Source organism: Notechis scutatus, chromosome 8, assembly GCF_049901735.1.
Source record: "Notechis scutatus isolate UNSWTSFEM ecotype Mainland chromosome 8, rNotScu1.2, whole genome shotgun sequence".
NCBI lineage: Eukaryota > Metazoa > Chordata > Lepidosauria > Squamata > Elapidae > Notechis > Notechis scutatus.
Genome location: NC_142016.1, coordinates 25,282,779 through 25,301,981, shown reverse-complemented (window position 1 = coordinate 25,301,981; position 19,203 = coordinate 25,282,779). Strand labels below are relative to the sequence as shown.

General features: G+C 40.5%; 1 protein-coding gene across 4 annotated transcripts; it reads left to right on the top strand.

The window, feature by feature from the left end:
* The first annotated feature begins 792 nt into the window (after positions 1–792).
* LOC113425831 (uncharacterized) lies at positions 793–18,942 on the top strand. Of its 4 annotated transcripts, none has more exons than XM_087971238.1 (21): positions 793–905; positions 1,326–1,358; positions 1,647–1,679; positions 3,621–3,656; positions 4,628–4,663; positions 5,529–5,567; positions 6,643–6,714; positions 7,239–7,277; positions 7,691–7,726; positions 8,401–8,436; positions 9,337–9,375; positions 10,109–10,177; positions 10,340–10,372; positions 10,618–10,653; positions 11,950–11,985; positions 13,181–13,216; positions 15,950–15,988; positions 16,883–16,954; positions 17,467–17,505; positions 17,635–17,670; positions 18,377–18,942. In XM_087971238.1, the coding sequence occupies exons 1-21, from the start codon at positions 855–857 to the stop codon at positions 18,593–18,595; spliced, it is 1,065 nt and encodes a 354-aa protein (XP_087827364.1). In that variant the 5' UTR covers positions 793–854; the 3' UTR covers positions 18,596–18,942. The 4 variants fall into 4 exon arrangements, with proteins under 4 accessions (XP_087827364.1, XP_087827365.1, XP_087827366.1 ...); XM_087971241.1 differs by having other exon boundaries at positions 802–905; positions 1,326–1,362; XM_087971239.1 differs by lacking the exon at positions 10,618–10,653.
* Positions 18,943–19,203: the final 261 nt, after the last annotated feature.

The following is a 19,203-nucleotide window of genomic DNA, read 5'->3' as shown; positions in this document are numbered from 1 at the left end:
GAAGATGAGCCCTCTTCCAATGCTTGGTAGACATGGAGTAAGTCCCGTCAGTCGGGCAAAACATTTAAAGAAGGTGATCAACTGTGATTCCATGCTGGGCTGATTAATTATTTTTAATCTGATTTACCTCAGAACCAGAACTGTATTCAAGGTACAATAAAAAATAAGAGGTCAAGGTGTTAAATGTTGGAGTAGGATCAGGCAGATACAGGTAACAGATAACAGATACTCAGAGTTGGAAGGGACCTTGTAGGTCATCTAGTCCAACCCCCTGCCCAAGGTCGTGGGGCACTTTCAGCCATGTATCCAAAGGTGATCTTTCAAGAGGCAAAATTGGACTTTCTGCTTTTCTTTGAAGATGTTTCGCTTCTCATCCAATTTAGCTTCTCTGAGAGTTGAAGAAACTTCTTGGATGAGAAGCAAAACGTCTTCAAAGAAAAACCAAGAAAGTCCAGTTTTGCCTCTTGAAAAAGCCCCTTTGGGACAACCATGACCTGGGGGTCTTAGAATCTCCAAAGTCTTTCAGCCATGTGGCTTCCATGTGTGGACCACTCTTTTAGCCAATTTGCTATGGAAAAATTACAGGAAGATGTGTTACCTGCACGATGTTAAGACTCCACAGAGGGCAGAGACACAAGTTCTGCTTCTTAGTTTCACTTTGAGCATGGACGATGGAATAACAGTGCATGATGCAATGGAAGCTTAACATTTCCTTGTAAATAAAGTAACAATAAAGGCTTTGGGTTTGGGCAATGAGGCCTAAGGATTAAGATATTAAAATGTGCCAGTGGAGCTGAATAAAGTCACTTAGAAGAACGCCAAGGAACAGTGGGAGCTGAAGAGCAACCAAGGAGATGCGTCTCCTTTTAACCTTTGCTTTGACTTTTACTCTTTCTGCACAGCAGGTAAGGCTAAATTTTGTGGGTTGCAAATTGCAACAACCTTTCAGCTGGGGTGCCTGCAGCTGAAACAAGTGTTTTGTTGAACTTGTCCCCATTTTTTAATTAACACTTCTTCATCAAGGAGTTGAAAATGCAGAGGGCTACGAGTCCTTAGTCTTTTAATCAAAAGCAAAATTCAGAGCTTCATTGGTGCTTAGTCTGTGTAGCATATGTAACTATAAGCTGTAGACATCTAAGGGAGCTAACCCTAACCCTAAAGCAAGGGCCTTCAAACTTGGCAAGTTTAAGACTTGTAGACCTCAACCCCCAGATTTCCTGAGCTAACATGACAGGAGGAGGAATTCTGGGAGTTGAAGTCCATAAGTCTTTAAAGCTGCCAAGTTTAAAGAGTCCTGCCCTAAAGTTTTCTTGTTTTCTTCTCAGGATAACAAGAATAATGCGGATGGAGAGTCTACGGTAAGTAAGTTATATCATACTGGATGTCCTGATTTTTTTCGCCTTTGGGAAAATATCTATCCCCCTATTGAAAAAAAGAGGAAGGATAAAAAAGGTCTGAGAAGACCATTAATTCCAGTTTGGGGATTTGGCCCCTGTCGCTTGCTCCCTCCTGTAGCACGAAATGTGTGTTTCCTATTTGGAAAAATGCGGCCATTCATATGTGTGCTGTCTAGTAATGGAACAGTTGGAGAAGTCATATATGGTTTTATGAGAGCATCAGACTGATACCTTTCATTTCCCTTGTAGGAAAATGGCAATGAAATGATGAACAAAGTTCTAGTAAGTACAAAATACAGAATAACAGAGTCGGGAGGGACCTTGTAGGTCATCTAGTCCAACCCCTGCTCATGGCAGGAGACCCTACCATTCCGGACAAATTACTGTCCGATCTCTTCTTAAAGGCTTCCAGTGATGGAGCACCCACTATTTCTGAAGGCAAATTGTTCCACTGATTAATTGTTCTCACTGTCAAGAATTTTTTCCTTATCTAGAGCCCTTTTCTTTGAGTAATCTCAGTCCTCAATTATTGAATTTCCTGGAGGCTAAAAAAGCAACTATCAGCAACCTATGGATTCATGTTTCCACCCACATTCACCAAACACCAATTCATAGTTACTGCAATTAATTTCAGCTCTTCCATTTTTAAATTAAACATATCACTTCTCTGCTTAATTGATCAGCTTCAGAAAAATACCACAAAGGGAGCCACAGACTGCGAGCAAAACTGCACCCTGCTCCCCATTCCAGCATGTGCCCCAGAAGCTCCCTTCGTCCAGATAGGCAGAGGACTTCCCCATTGAGTGCCGGTGCCTCCTGGCCAGTCCCACCTTAATCGGCATCCCCTAACCAGCCCTGATTTCAGATTTTGGCCTTTGTTCCAAAGCAGACAATGGCTTCTAGACCAGGGGTCGCCAACCTTTTGGACCTCAGGGACCACCAAACCCATAATTTTAAATCCCAGGGACCACTAACAAGTTACGTGGGCGTGGCCTAAATTGTGGGTGTGGCTTGGTGGTCATGTGACTGGTTGGGCATGGCTGGTATGTAAATATTATAAATATTTATATATATATATATATATATAGAATTTTTTTTATAAAAAAGAGCAACTTTTACCCAAAATCAGACAAAGTGGGCAGGCAGATTGAGTTGCTTACAGAATCACACATTTATTCAGTGATCTATTTATCTGCCATCGGCTAGTTCAGTCTGTCGCATAAAATTTGCTTGCAAGCAAACTCACAATATTAACTCACAACACACCATGTATGTAATTATTGAATTTTTTATATAAAGAGGAATTTTTACCCAAAATCAGGCAAAGCAGACTGAGTTGCTCACAGAATCATTCAGTGATCTATCTATCTGCCATCAGCTAGCTCAGTCTGTCACATAAAATTTGCTTGCCGTGAGTCTGCACTGAATCATAGAACCTTCAGTCCTAAGGGAGGTTCAGCTGTGCTTAAAAGCAGAGCTGAAGATCTAAAGACTAGCTAGAAAGCAAGAAATCCAGCCATTTCCTGCTTTCCTAGCTAATCTAAATCTTACAGCTGATGGTTGGAAAAATAGCAATTTAGCAGGCAAGTTTGCTGGGTAAGGAGTGAGTGGGCGGGGAGGGTGCCAGCGGGCCATGTGGGCAGCGCAGCCTTGTGTTTCTGCGCAGCCTGTATTAATTGCTTTGGGGGGGGGTTGCTCTGGGGGTGAGATTTCTCTGTGGCCCACCAAAATTTTCTCGTGGCCCACCAGTGGGTCGCGGCCCACCGGTTGGCGACCACTGTTCTAGACCATCAGTCTTGCTGCCAACTGATTGGGCACGGGGGCCAGAGGGAGGCGGGAAAAACATCAGGGAAAGGTTCCTCCTATCTTCCCTTGCGCCACACAACCTATGGGTTTTCAAAAGTGTAGTTGGAAGGTGTGGAGGTGGTCACAACGTTCCCTAATTTAATTCCCATTGGAATCATAGGTCCCGGCATCTTATATGTTACTTGATTTGAATTACTTGGTTCAAGAATGGTTGCCAGGAGGAGGGGGCCTGCGGAGAGTTTCCCCCCTCTAGTGAAGTATATCTCAACTTCAGCAATATTAAGATGTGTGGGCTACAACTCCCAGAATTCCCCAGCTCAGAAAGGGAAGTGATTGGAATCCACCCATCTTAAAGCATGCTGCCTGGGGACCAATCCTATGAGAAAGTTGATCTAATACCCTTTGTTTCCATTGTAGGATGCACTGAATGAGAAAGATACAATGGAAATAATCGTAAGTAACTCTTTGACCCTCTTTTTCCCTTTCATTGTGAAATATCTCTATTGCATGCAATTAAGAGACCCTTTTGGGATTCTACCTCACCAGAACTTAGCGGACATATACAAAGAAGTGAATGATAGCAAGGTTCTATATTTAGGGGGAGAGTTATCTTGTTTTATGATGAAAGCTATGATATCCATTCTTAATAAATATTGTATACTTCCAACCCTTCCAAAGTTTTGGGAATGGCTGTGGGTGTTGAGTACTTAAATAAAGGTTTTAGGACTCAGGATGGCCTAAATCTTTTTTGAACCCTTTTCTGGCCAGAAAATGCTCTGAAACTGAGCTGAGATTCTTGTAGAAGTTGAAAGAGGAGATAAGATGCTATTGTGGAATTTCAGCAGCTCCTTTTCCCCACATGGCTACACTGAAAATCAAGTAGAGTGCATGTAGATAGAGACACAACTCTGTATATATAATCATGAGTATATTTCACATTTGAACTTATTTGGAGGAGGAAGAGACAGGGGTACATAAAGGGGTACATAAAAAAACAACATTCCAACATAAAGATGTCTAGGTGTGTAACTAATGTGAATCTCGATTAAGGAACGGAATGTGGACATGTAGGGTAATGTTCTCAAAAGAGCATCTACCCCCAAGTGCCCTGTCTGGTATAGATCCTGTTTCCTAATCTTATCTGTTTCAACCATTATTCCTCAGGTTCCTCAATGCATATTTTGATTCTGTGAAGGTCAAAGAAAATTCAAAAGGGAAGGAAAAGGAAAAGAAACCCTAACAACACCATTAATTCAAATTGTTTTTAGAATCACTTCTTGTTTTCATAAGGAATGTGTGTTTCCTAAGTGGAGCGAAGTACAAATTCATGTCAATGATAGCTAGGATGGTAGCGATGGCATGGATTAGAAATCTGCTGGGTACTTTCATTGTGACAACATTTGATGTGCTTGATTCTTTTATAGAATGCTTTAAATGAACAAGATACTGAAAAATTAATAGTGAGTAGCTCTTCATTTTCTGCTTTTTTTCCTCTTTTTTGAGTAATATACTGTTTGCCTGCAATGAAGCATCCCTGTGTTATAAGAACACTGACCCCCCAAACCAAATTCATTTGGTTGTATGTCTTTTCAGAACTGTCCCCAAGGAATCTTTGCCCTTGTGGAAGATTGCCCTGGGCGATTTCTTTCTCTCCCTGTAATTTCTGTCCCTTTTTGGTGTGACTCACCTTGTGTGGTCCAAATGCAGTTTTGTTGGTCAGGTGGTGCATTTCCTCATCTTCTTTTCCAGGCTCTGTTTTACCAGGCGATGTGGAAAAGAGAAATAGGGATTTTTCAAATGATCCAAAAAATAATAATGAAGCCTAAAACTTTCTCTGGATTACTTAGTCCACATTTTTAGTGTTGTATAAATTTCATGTAACCCTCTTGTCTTGGCTACAAATTCAAGTGAATTTCTAGGGTTTGCATAATATATTAAACACTGTACTAAGGTGATCAAATAATCTGCATTTCCACAATATAGTAAACCACCAAAAACAACAACCCGCCACTAAGATTAAAACAAAGTTGTGCTGATGCAGTTGCCATGTTATTCCTTTGTCCTAGGATCACATACTGTACAAATAGAGCTTGAGTTATGACCTCAATATAGCCTGCCCAAAAGGGGCATAAGTTGTGATAACCACCCACATGACTGACCTGGTTTTATGACCTTTTTTGTGATAGTTGTCAATAAACGGCTCAGTCATTAGGGCTGGTTTTGCCACAAACTGGAATGTGGTTTTCTACAGAACTGTCCTAAGCCAGATTGGAGAAGTCATATGTGATTTCATGTTAGAATAAAAGCAATCTCTTTTATTTGCAGAATTGTTTGGAAGATGAGTGTCAAATGGCTGATTTTGAGGTAAATACCTTTGTTCCTCCATTCTTTCCTTCTGAAATACGCTCCTTCCATGTCATGAAGTACCTCTTTTGTGACTGCACTTCCACCGCAGCAACCATCACCATTGTCCCCAGAGCCTGAAGAAAAAAAGAAGAAGTCAAGGCTAAATCTTGGGCCAGTTTTGATAAAGCAGTTTCAGGCGCTGTTTTACTCCTTAAAACGCACCCACCATTGCACTGCTGTAAAAGCCCTAAAATGATGAAGGGTTAGTGCGATTGTTCATTGTTGTTGTTGTTGTTGTTGCCATTAGTAGTGTCGGTGATTCTAAATCTTGGCAACTTCAATACGTGCGGACTTTCAATTCCCAGAAGTCCCCAGCCAGCATGTAGCTGGGGACTTCTGGGAGTTACAGCTGTTATAACCATATAACTCTGGCTCCAAACCCTAATACCTCTTCACTTTGCTGTATGTGTCATCTAGGCCCTATGGAAATTATCCCCAGGAGAAATGTTTCACATTGGAAGGGTCCCTACAAAATTTCTTTTCCCGACTTGTTGTTTTTCTCTCTGCAAAATGTGAAATGATTTCAACTCAACTATGAAGTCAAAATTACACCCAAATGGAAGACTGACTGGTCAAAGAGGGTTTTAATATTCAGGCTGGGTTATGGCTTCTAGGGAAATTTAGCTCTGGCCTTGAGATAGGGAAGGAGAAGAAAATGGTTGTTCAGCTCTGTGTAAGTAGAAGGGGTGAGAAAGGGAGTCAGACTAGCCCCAGATTGGTTTTCTTGTCCTTAAAAAGAAGTAATGAAGGCTTTGGATGGGATATAAGATTCTGCGGTTAAAACTGACAACAATATAATGGCATTCCTGGAATCTCAGCCATGGCTTTCCTTGACCTTGCCTACCTCAAAGAGCTGATGTGGCTTTATGTACTTTCTCTGCTGATGTGAGGTCCTTCACATCAATATCCTCTATGACCCTCCCCAGTTTAATGAACAGCAATGGCCCACCTGGATGCTCATACCATGTACTGGCACAGCATAGTTACGAAGGGATCCATAAAAGAGGATAATGATTTTTCTCTTTTCTTGTAGGACCTCATGGAGAAGATATTATACTTTTTAAAGGGAATATCACATGGTGATAAAGTAATATATGTCTTAATAGTAAGTAGATATACACTTACATTATCTCATTTCTTTTATGTGTCCTATGTTATCCTTCTTAGATATGATCAGACCTCTTGAGCTTCACTCCCACCAAAGGATCTCCAGACATTTCAGGAAGAATTCCAGCAGGAAGCTATAAGCTCTTGGAAACATTGAAAGGATGGTGTTGCTTTGACTATTGTCTGAAGTTGAAAGAGACTTGGCTTCACAGGTCTTCCCTGTAGTTAAATTTAGGAGAAATGTTTAAATGAGGATATCGGGAAACCTTTCAAAAAGCTGCCCAATAATTTTTTAAAAAGAAAACAAATCATAAAAGCTATTTTCTCACAACATTAACATGTCTCAGAATGCTATTAATTCTTGCGTCTTTATCATTCCATCTGTGATTAGAAAGGCACAGCTTCTATCTGGAGAACGCAATATATAGATGACATTGATATATGGAACTGAAGTTACCTGTGATAAGTAATAATTATTGATAGTTATCAGAACAGAACTGATCTTCTTGGTTTCCTTTGTAGACGGCAATTGTCAAACATGGTCATCTGGCTGAATTGGTAGTAAGTAGATTTGATTCGTCTTCTTCTGTTTCCTTCTTTAACCTCTTGCATCTGAACAAGGGTCTCTTTCATTTTTGTTCCCCTAGTACTTAAATCATTGCAATAGTAGCGAATATCTGTAGCTCAGGTGTAGGATGAGGGTAAAGGTTTGTTCTCCAAGCTTGTGGGTTGGTTTCTGAACATTTTGTTAGCAGGCTAGGTAACATCTTCAGCGGAGTTTAGGGGATGTCACTGTCAGTGTTCTTCTGTTTATAAGGGCTTCGGGTGTGGGTGTTGTGACACGTCTTGTGATGAGCCAGCTATGCATCTGCAGAATCTTGAGAGCAGAATCCCAGCAGATAGGATGAAAACATTTGCCTTGTCTTTACATTTGTTTTTTAAACTGCTTAAAGCAACCTTTGTTTCCACTGCAGAAAGAACTGAGCAAGGAACTTACATTGGAAATAATTGTAAGTAGCTCTTTGACCATCTTCTCTCTTTTCCATGGGAAATATCTGTCTTGCATGCAATCATACACTTTTTTTTTAAAAAAAAAATCCCCACCTCCAACAATCCCCAAATCTTAATGGGAGGGAATGGTTTGAGTGGAAAAATAACAGCTTTAGGACTCAGGATGATCTAAAGCGTTTGGGGATATTTTTTTTCTGGCCAGAAAAATGCTCTGAATCTCAGCTGACATTCTTGTAGCAATTAGAAGAGGCTTTGAGATGCTATTGTAGGATTTCAGTAGCCCTCTTTCACATAAGTCTGCATGTTTAATGTTTATATTTCATGTTTGAACTCATTTGGTGGAGGAAGAAGCAGAGGAAGTAGAAGGGGGGGTATGTGAAGCAGAATAAAATAACAACATCCATCATAAGGGTACCTTAGATGTATAGGTGTATAACAAATGTGAAGAAAATACAAAAGTGGAACAAAAGGAAAAAGATGCCTGAGAACTCTATTAATTTAAATGTGCTTTTTAGACTAAGCATTCCCTGTTGTGATAAGAAAAGTATGTTTCCTAAGTTGAGGGAAGCAGCAATGCATGTAAATGTTATCTAAAAAGGGAGTGATGGCAGGAATAGAGAAGTCCTGGGGGTCTGAGTCAGAATAGAATTTGACATGCTTCTTCCCTTTGTAGAATGTTTTGACTGCAAAAGAAATTGGAAAATTAATTGTAAGTAGCTCTTTCTTCGTATTCTACCTTTTCTTTGAATAATATATTTCCTGCCTGTAATGAAGCATCTCTGTATTATGACAACACTGACCACAATTCCAAAGCCACTTCATTTGGTTGTGTGTGTGGACAAGGCCTTTTCAGAACTGCCCACAAGGATGTTTAGCACCGGGGAAGATTGTATTTAAAAGAAAATGAAACCAAGTGTTTCAGAACACAATTTACCCATTTGTGCTTTTTGGGCTCTGTCAGTCCCTGTTGTGATTATAAATGCATGTATCTCATCTGTAGAATGAAGCCATTCATATATATGATGTCAAAGATGGTACAGATGCCATAGTTGGAGAACTCATGTGTGATGTCTTTTCAACATTTATTTATTTTATTTATTTATTGAATTTATATTGCAGTCTATTTGCCCATGGCGACTCAAGGCAGCTTACAGAATATAAAACCATATTTAAAATAAAAAACAATACAAACTAACAAAAAGAATCAAATAAATTAATATAGTACAATAGAAAAAAATCACACCCCCGATTCTCCCCCCCCGACAATAGCAGATCACATGAGCCATTTGATGGGCTCCATCCCGCTCTGGGTTCCCCAGTCCCGCTGATAGAGTTCCTCTTTGAGCAGGAGTCGTTGTGGTAGTGCCACCCCATCCAAGACCAAAGGTGGCAATTCTCCCTGAGCCAATGAACCCCAAACCCAGAGCCACTTGGTCTTGCAAGAGTTTAGTTTCAACCCAGTGCTCCCCACCCAGTCCCTAACAGCTTCCAGGCACTGCGAGAGGGAGGAGACAGCAACACTTAACTCATCACGGGCCGATAATATAAATAACGTATAATATTAATAAAATAAATAATAAAGAAAAGTATTGTCTTTTTTCCCTTATAGAATATAGGTGAACATCAAATTAATATTTTTTCGTTTATTGTAAGTATACATTTGTTCATAATTCTTTGCTTTTTCTGAGTAATATTGTTTTGCATCCCAAAAACACTTGTTTGTTAATTCACACTTTCCAGAAAGCATCTTCAGGGACCCCAGAGCAGAAACAGAGCAGACAGGGCCAAAATATTTCATCTGTTTTCACTTTCCTTTTTAAAGCAGTTTCAAATAGCACTATACCAAATAGCTAAGGGAGAAATTTATATTTTGGAACTGTCGCCAAGGGACACTTTTTCGATGGGGAGGGTTTATCCAAAGTTACTTTTCCTTGATTGCAATTTTTCTCTCTGCAAAATGGTAAATTGTTGACTCTAGTGGTCTTTCTGTCAGATGCAATTTTCGTAGTGAGACCTGTTTCCTCATTTCCCTTCCCAGGTTTAATTTTATCACCATTTATTTTGTAAAGCCAGCTTGACTTTGTTCTCCTTGAAAAGGAATAATAAAGTGACAAGATTCTGCTAATATGTATTATGATAGTTTTCCTGAAATCCCTTGTTGTAGCCTTCCTGATTCTGCCTCCCTCAAAGGTTGATGTGGCTCTGCATTCCTACTCTGATGTTGTGAGGCCATTCACATCAGTATCCTCCATCACCTTCAAGAGCTCACCAGTTTATTTTAACGGGCTGCAGTGGCCCAGGCAAGGTCCGCACGTATCATGCATTTGCACAATGAAAATGACTTATGACAGAGTCCATAATGTTTTTTCTTCTTCTTATAGTCAATTGGAAAAAAGATAGTACCTATTATCAAGAAAGCCAATGGTGGCAAAGGAGTATCTAAACTGATAGTAAGTAGATACACGTTTAATTTGTCTCATTTCTTCTATGTTTTCTATGTTGTCCTTCTTAGATGTGACCATAATAGCTCTCTGGAGACTCTTCCCCCCCCCCGCCCGATAATTATACTGCCACACCATAATAATAAAGGTATCCTTTTGTTTCCATTTTAGAGTATATTCAATGGTGGTGGAGGTGGAAACACGGTAAGTATATTTTATTTCCTTTTTCCCCATATTCTTTTTTGAACTGAACAAGCACCTGTTTTATTTTTATTCCACCACCTAAAACACTGAGGCGTCTCACTTTTAGTAAGAACTATGGGTTTCCTATTTGGAGAATGCAACCATTTACATATGTGCTAATATCTAGAGAGGGAACAGTTGACGAAGCCATCTTGTTATGAATTATCATGTGATGATCACAATCATACCCTTCATTTCCTTCACAGGGAAATGACAATCGTAATATAGTTGAAAAAGTTATGGTAAGTAGTTCGTTGTTTATCTTGTTGCTCTTTCCTGGAGTAATCCTAGTCCTTATTATTCAGTTTTCTGGAGGATAAAAAGCATCAACCTATGGCTTCTTATTTCCACCAACACTCACCAAACACCAATTCACAGATGCTGCCATGAATTTGAGCTCTTTAAATTAAACATTTATCCCTTCTGAATAGAAGGGGCCTATGGAGAGTTTTCTTCTCTAGTGAACTGTTTCTTAACCTCAGCATTCAGCAACCTTAAGATGTGTGGAGACTACAATGCCTGAATTCCCCAGCCAATAAAAGGAAGTTATTAGAGTTTACCAAGCATGCAGTCTGGGGAATTCTGGGAGTTGAAGTCCACATAACTTAAAGGTGCCGAGGATGAGAAGTTTCTATCTCTAACGGTTGCTGCGACTGGCATCACTTGCAATTTTGCTGGTAAAATGGATTTCATCCCCTCGTTTTCAAGGCATTACTTTATTGAGTCATGTTTGCAAATCCAGGATGAGAGATTTGTTTCAAACAATCCAATCCAAAGTATTTCATGAAGTCACAGTCTTTCATCCCAAGAGACATGTATGTGTTCTGACCCAAACCTTGTTCCAAGGAAACAAACAGCAGAGGTAAAAGCAAAACCTTTTAGTGCTTCTCTGCAAATTCCGTTCCTTTAGTTAAAAGGCTATTAAAAACTAATTGTCCCAGATAAGAACAAGCCTTGCCAAGGTTGTGCAAGGCTGCCAAGAACACTAGATTAAGTTTTCAAGAAATATTAAAAACAAACTCCAACTCCAAACACAAACCAAGATAGTCCGAACATCCACAAGGCTTGAGTGCAAGAACTTCTTTGCTTCCTGCAAAGAACTCCGGTTTCTCAGCTGGCTTTTATCTCTTATGGGAGGGGCCATCACCTTGCAGCCTTACTCCCGAGTCACCTGTGTTGCTGCAGCTGCTCTTTCCTTCGAGCAGCCCTACGCGCACATGCGCACTGGGCACAGGCTCCTTGGGGTGCTCTTCATCACTGCTGCCAGCCTCCACAAACTCCGAAGGCAGCACTCCACTCCCTGATAGTCCTGGCCCCATCCCTACATCACACGCAGGCCCCTCATCCAAGTCCTTGCTCTCCGAGACTTCAGCCATCCGCACCTGCTGCCAGCGAACCACAACAGTATGCCTATTAAAGGACCTCTGTGAACAGGGAAAGGATTAATTTTTATATGAAATTGCAGAGGTAGCACCATTGGAGAAGTCATATATATTGTCAGGTGAGAATTGAGCTGATACCCTTTGTTTCCATTGTAGGATGCACTGAGTGAGGAACATACAATGAAAATGATCGTAAGTAATTCTATGACCATGTTCTCTCTTTTCCATGGGAAATATCTTTCTTCCATGCATTTAAGCAGACCATTTTGGATTCAATCCCATCAAAATTTAGCCGATACACCAAGATTTCTTATTTAGGAAAATTGTTATTTTATGATGAAAGTTTTGATATTCAGTCTTAAAAAATATTGCACGCTTCCACCCACCTCCAAAGTTTGGAGAGTGTCTAGGAGTGTGTGTGGAACTTAAATAACAGTTTAGGACTCAGGATGGCCTAGATCTATTTGTAACCTTTTTCCTAGCTAGCAGAAAAGGCTCTGAATCTGAGATGACATTCTTGTAGCAATTGGAAGAGGATATGAGATGCTCTTGAGGGATTTCAGTAGCCCTTTGTCCTCATATGGCTACACAGAAAATCAAGAAGAGCAATCTAGGTGGAGACACAAATATCTTTGAACTTATTGGAGCAGGAAAAGACAGAGAGGGGGCCTAGGTGAAGCAGAATAAAAAACATTCCATAAAAAAGATACCTTGCATCTACAGGTAGTCCTCAACTTTCGGCCACAATTGAGTTAAGTGAGTTTTGCCGCATTTTATGACTTTTCTTGCCATATTTGTTTGTTAAGTACATCACTGTAGTTATAAATAACATGATTGCTAAGTGAACCTGGTTTCCCTGTTGAGTTTGCGTGTCCGAAGGCTGCAAAAGGCGATCACATGACCCAGGGATACTGCAACCGTCATAACTACGAATCAGTTGCCAAATGTCTGAATTTTGATCGCATGACCACAGGGATGCTGCAGTGGTCGTAAGTGTGAAAAATGGTCATAACTCACTTTTTTCAGTGATGTTGTAATTTGGAACAGTCACTAAATGAACTGTTGTAAGTTGTGGACTACCTGTATAGGTGTATAACTAAAGTAAATTTAGAGTAAGGGATGAAATATGGACATGTAGGGCAATGCTCTGAAAAGGGTGTTGAACTCCAAGTGCCATGTTGTTGAAGTGTTTTTAAGAATTAGAATTCAATTCAAATTCTTTTTTGATTCACTTTCTGAAAAAAGAATGGTTGTTTCCTAAGTGGAGGAGAGCAGCAATTTATTTATATAAATGGTTTTTAAGATGGTAGTGATGGTCATGGGTAGATAGAAAGGTCATGGGTATCTTCTGTTAAAATACAATTTGATGTGTTTGTTTCCTTTGTAGAATGCTTTCAATGCAAATGAAATTGAGAAATTAACGGTAAGTAGCTCTTTCTTCATCTTCTGCCTTTTTTTTTAATAGTATTCTTCTTGAATATTCTCTGTGGTTACCAGGAAATGTTGGGAAAGCCAAAAAGAGAGATTTTTCGAATGATCCCAAAAATTATAACAAAGTCTAAACCTTTTTCTGGGTTACTTAGTCCAGATTTTTAGTGTTGTAGAAATTTCATGCAAATCTCTCACCTTGGCTACAAATACAACTGCATTTCTGGTATTTTCATAATATATTAAGTACTAAAGTGATCAAATAGTTTATATTTCCACAAGTCGGCAAAGCACAAAAAAAAGCTAACTAGGATTATACCTATCCAAATTTAGCAAATTGTGCCAAATTGTCCCTCTGTTATTCTTTTGTCCTAGCATCACGTACATAGTCCTTAACTTATGACATATGATCTCAATAGAGCCTGCCTAGCATGTTGTGACATTCATAAATGGAGTCACCCACATGACTGACCTGATTATTAGCTATTCAACACCACAGACAATACTGCTACCCTTCAAAAAGACTTCGACTATGTATCAGAATGGTCAAACAAATGGCAACTTCAAATCTCAACAAACAAATGCTCTGTCCTACATATTGGCAAAAAAAAATAATCAGAAAATAAAATACAGGCTGAATAGTCAAGACCTTGTTGATGATCCAAACTCTGTCAAGGACCTTGGCGTAATCATCTCTAATGATCTAAGTGCTCAAGCCCACTGTAGCTACATAGCCAAAAAGGCATTAAGAGTTGTTAACCTAATCTTACGTAGCTTTTTCTCTGGTAATATTACACTACTAACTAGAGCATACAAAACATTTGCTAGCCCAATACTTGAATACAGCTCATCAGTCTGGAACCCGCATTACGTATCTGATATTAATACAGTTGAGAAAGTCCAGAAATATTTCACAAGAAGAGTTCTCCACCCCTCTACTCGTTGCAGAATACCTTATGCCACCAGACTTCAAATTCTAGACCTAGAAAACCTAGAACTACGCCGCCTTCAGTCCAATCTAAGTGTAGTACATAAAATCATACATTGCAATGTCCTACCTGTCAATGAATACCGTATTGCCGGCGCGTATAAGACGACTTTTTGCCCTAAAAACATGCCTCCAAGTGGGGGTCGTCTTATACGCCGTAAATACATTGTCACTGGTGCAAGAGCGACGGGGCGGAGCTCCGCAACTTACGAAGCCCCTTCAAGCCCAGCCGAAGTCTCTCTTCCTCCTCCTCCCACCCACCCACCCACCCTCCGCCCGGCTCGGGCGCTTGCGAGGCCAATCTGGAGGTGGGGTGGGGGTGGAGCGGGAGGGTCTCTGGCGGGCTGCTTCGCCCAGCCAGCCCCGAGCCCGTAATGGCCCAGGAGTGGGGGGAGAAGGTGGTGGGGTGGACTGTGGCGCCCCTCCTTCTGGGCAGCGGGCGGGGGGCAATTTGCTCCTCCCGCTTCTCCCTCACTCTTTGAAAGACCGGGAGGGCTGTGCTTGGGGCGGGGGGATGTCCTCAGGAAGTTCCTGATGGGACCCCGCTGGGCAGGGCCACCCGGCTCCCGAGCTGCTTTCCAGGGTCCCCTTGGGAAGAAAAGGGTCCGGTGGGCGGTGGAAGAAGGCGAGCGCCCTCCTCCCGCCCCCTGTCCCGTCCCGTCCCTCCTCTTGTCCCCTCCTCCCCTCCCCGCTTAAGAGAGAAAGATCTGCCTCCCTGCACCGAGCTTCCACCCGGCACCGCGTCTCCCGGCCAGCGCGCGCGACTTGGAACCGGCCAAGCGACTTTAAAACCGAGCGGAGGCCAGAGATAGCCGGAATTACCCTCCACACCACACACACACACACACACACACACACACACAGAGAGAGTTGGCAGCTGTCCATCCCCACCCTTGGAGTCCGATGGCCGACGCGGCTGTCACAAAGAAAGGGAGAGGAATTGAGTGCCAGCCTGAGAAAGGCGAGCTGCCTCTCTAAAGCATTTTGGTGGCTTTGTAAGTTTGGGGAAAGGGGTTGGGGGTGTCAATCAAGAATTATATCCAGAATACCCCAAGTGTTACAACTTACCGTGTTTGCCGGCGTATGAGACACTTTTTGCCTTGAAAAGCATGCCTCCAAGTGGGGGGTCGTCTTATACTGCGTATATAACAAAAACTATATTTTGAGTGGAAATGTTGGGGCTCGTCTTATACGCCCAGTCGTCTTATACGCCGCAAATACGGTACTTCAGCTTCAACCATAACAACACAAGAGCACACAATAGATACAAACTCAAGGTAAACCGCACCAAACTTGATTGCAGGAAATACGACTTCAGCAACAGAGCGGTCAATGTCTGGAATACTCTACTGACTCGGTGGTTTCTTCCCCAAACCCCAAAAACTTTAACCTTAGACTGTCTACTATTGACCTCACCCCTTTCCTAAGAGGTCTGTAGGGGACATGCATAAGTACACCAACGTGCCTACCGTCCCTGTCCTATTGTTTCTTTTATTTTTTATTTTTCTTATATGTATCCTTGTATTCATAACTATGTTTTACTTATACCTATTATCTTGTAAGCAATTGACAAACCAAATAAAATAAAATAAATAAAATTTTATGACTTTTCTTGTGTGGGATTATTGTTAAGAAATGCCTCAGTCATTAGGACCAGTTGAAATTGTTGAAAATGCAGTTGTAGAAGTCACATGTGTTGTGATGACAAAGTAGTAGTAATTCCTTTTGTTTTATTTATAGAATTGCCTAGAAGGCGAGTGTAAACCAGCTGCTTCTCTGGTAAATGCCTCTTTGTTTATCCTCTGGTCTTCTTTATGACATATTCTCTTTGCATGTGATCAAAGACCCCTTTTGTGATTCTATTCCTACCCTCAGCAATCACCGCCATTGTCCCCAAAGCATCAAAAAAAAGAGGCAAGGCTAAAATCTTGGGCGAGTTTTGAATAAAACAGCTTGAGGCACCTCTATACCCCATAAAGTACCCCTACCACCTGCACTGTTGCAGCATGCTCTAAAGTGAGGAAGGGTCCATGGGATTATCCATTATTGTTGTAGCTATTATTATTCCTAATATAATTATATCTTCAAGGAAACAACCAAACTCTGAGAAGATTCCATAGAGTGTATATGTACAATCCAGGATCTTTAACCTAGAAACTATTTTGCAATCCACCATCCAAATGATCACTTCCCATAAATTAGGATATATATGCCTAGTTGACACTCTGGGAGTTGGGCAGCCCATAAATGTAATGTATCATCATATCATTATCAAGCTTGTTCAGCTCTGGGTATGTAGACTGGGTGAGAAAAGGACTCAATGTAGCTCCAGCTTGACTTCATTGTCCTTAAAAAGGAGTAATGAAGGCTTTGGGTGGGCTTTCAAGATTCTGCTACTAAATCTGACAAAAATGTAGTGGAATTTCTGGAATCCCTGCCATGGTTTCCTTGACTTTGGTTGCTTCAAAAGGTTGATCTGGCTTTACATACCTTCTCTGATGATGTGAGACCATTCACACCAATATCCTCCATGGCCCTCAAGGCTTCACCAGTTTATTTTAATGGACTGCAGTGCCCAAGGCAAGAGCCACCCAGATATTTATGTCATGCACTGGCACAACGTAGTTATGTAGGAATCCATAAAAGAGGATAATTTTTTCTCCTTCTTTGTAGAACGTCATGGAGAATATGTTAAGTGTTCTTAAGAAAATGTCACATGGTGATAAACTGATATATAACTTGATAGTAAGTAGATACACACTTAAGTTCTCTCATTTCTTGAATGTCTTTTATGTTATCCTTGTTAGATATAATCTGATCAGCCCTCTTGAGCTTCACTCTCCTCAAAGAATCTTCAGACATTTCAGGAAGAATTCTTGGGAACATTTTAAAAAAGGCATTGGTTTGACTATTGTCGGAAGTTGAAAGAATCTGGCTTCACAGGCGTTCCCTCTGGCTTAGGAGAAAAGCTTAAAACAAGATATCAAGAAACCTTTAGAAGAGCTACAAAATCATGTGTCTTTTAAGAAAAAAAACCTACAAAAATTATTTGCTCACAATAACAAGTCTCAGATTGCAGTTGATTCATGTGTCTTTTAGGTTTTATCACTCAATCTGTGATTAGAAAGGCACAGTTCCTATTTGGAGAATGAAAGATATAGATGATATTACTGTATGGTATTGAAGTTATCTGTGATGGTATAGTTGTAGTTAATAATAGTTATCAGAATAAAACTGATCCCCTGATTTCTTTGTAGAAGGAACACTTCAAACATGGTCCTCTGGCTGAATTGATGGTAAGTAGTTTTGATTTATAAAGAAATTCATTTTTATGGCATGTGAAATGGCAGAGATAGCATGGTAGGAGGAGTCATATATCTTCTCATGTGAGAATAGAGTTTTGATACCCTTCGTCTCCGTTGCAGAATGGACTGAGTGAGGAATGTACCTTGGAAATAATTGTAAGTAGCTCTTTGACCATCTTCTCTCTTTTCCATGGGAAATATCTGTCTTGCATGCAGCAATACTTTTTAAAAAATTCCCACATCCAACAGTCCCCAAACCTTGATGGGATGGATTGAACTGTAAAAGGAGGATTTAGGACTAAGCATAGCCTAAATCATTTGGGGATTTTTTTTCTCCCCCACCCCCACCCCAAATGTTCTGAGGAAGAGGCAGAGGAAGTAAAAAGGGGGGGGGGGTTTACATGAAGCAAAATTTAAAAAAAAAACTTTCCATCATAAGGTTGTCTTCTAGAACTACTGTGAATATAAATTCAGGCAAGAGATGTGGATATGTAGGACAATGTTCTCAAAAGAGTGTTTTCTCCCAAGTGCCATGTCAGTTGAAGCTCCTCTTTTTAAAGCAATCTTCTATCTGTTCATAATTAGGTAGAACCTTTATTTCGCAGGTTTCTCAATGCATATTTTGACTGTTGAAGAAAATTGAAAAGAGAAAGAAAAAGTTAAAGAAGTCTCAGAACTCTGTTAATTTAAATGTGATTTTGGACTAAGCAGTCCCTTTTGGGATAAGAAATGTGGGTTTCCTAACTGGAGGGAAGCAGCAATTCATGTAAAAGGTATCTAAGATGGTAATGATGACACCGACAGAGAGTTCCTGGGTGTCTTTGAGTCAGAATAGAATTTGATGTGTTTGTTTCTTTTGTAGAATGCTTTGAATGGAAAAGACATTGATACATTAATGGTAAATGGCTCTTTTTTCATCTTCTTCATCCCTTTCGTCATCTTTTTGTTGAGTGATACTTCTTCTCTGCATGCAGTGAAGCAGCCCTTTCGTGATTCTACGCCACCCAGAAAGCATCTCCAGAATCTCCAGAGCATGAAGAGAGCAGGCAGGGCCAAAACATTTCACCTCTTTTCTTTTTGAAATAATTTATCCCTTTAAAAAATGGATAAATTGACCAACTCATCAAATTGGGGTGATGTTTCCCCTGAGAATGAGGTGCAAAGACAAGGACCCTCAGGCAAATGTGTGTGATTGTGTTATCCTGCAGCAGTTGAGACAACCAAGTAGATAATTAGTTTTCTTGTGATGAAATCATGCCATGCATATCATCATTTCTGTGTCATCATAAGTCTGATAATCTAGCTTGCAGGAACACAAGACTACAGTATATTTTATCACATCGTGTGCCAATGCATCCTCTGTGGATCCTCAAGGCCCCATTGTTATACTCTGCTTCTCCCAGTAGCATCTCATCTGGTAATAAAAATGTTCACTACTTTTACATCATGCTGAGTTTGCCGATGGTCCAACGTGATTCATCATGGCACAGAGCTGCATCACATTTTGTCACATCATTCTGTTTGCTGTTGTATCCCCTGGGGATCATCAAGACCCCCATTTTTCAGACATATTTTCTAATCACTATGACAGGAATGCCTTAAGTATATATTCTGTCAGGCAAGTCCTTCCTTATTCACTGGTGGATCCATGTACCGTAACTTCCAAAATTGTACATGTAGAAAAATGAA

Bases quoted from the DNA above. Each gene is read 5' to 3' on its own strand.
- LOC113425831 (XM_087971238.1), top strand. From the start codon at position 855: ATGCGTCTCCTTTTAACCTTTGCTTTGACTTTTACTCTTTCTGCACAG. The intron at 1,359-1,646 runs GTAAGTAAGTTA...TTTCCCTTGTAG, and splicing joins ATGCGGATGGAGAGTCTACG to GAAAATGGCAATGAAATGAT. The intron at 9,376-10,108 runs GTAAGTATACAT...TTCTTCTTATAG, and splicing joins TTAATATTTTTTCGTTTATT to TCAATTGGAAAAAAGATAGT.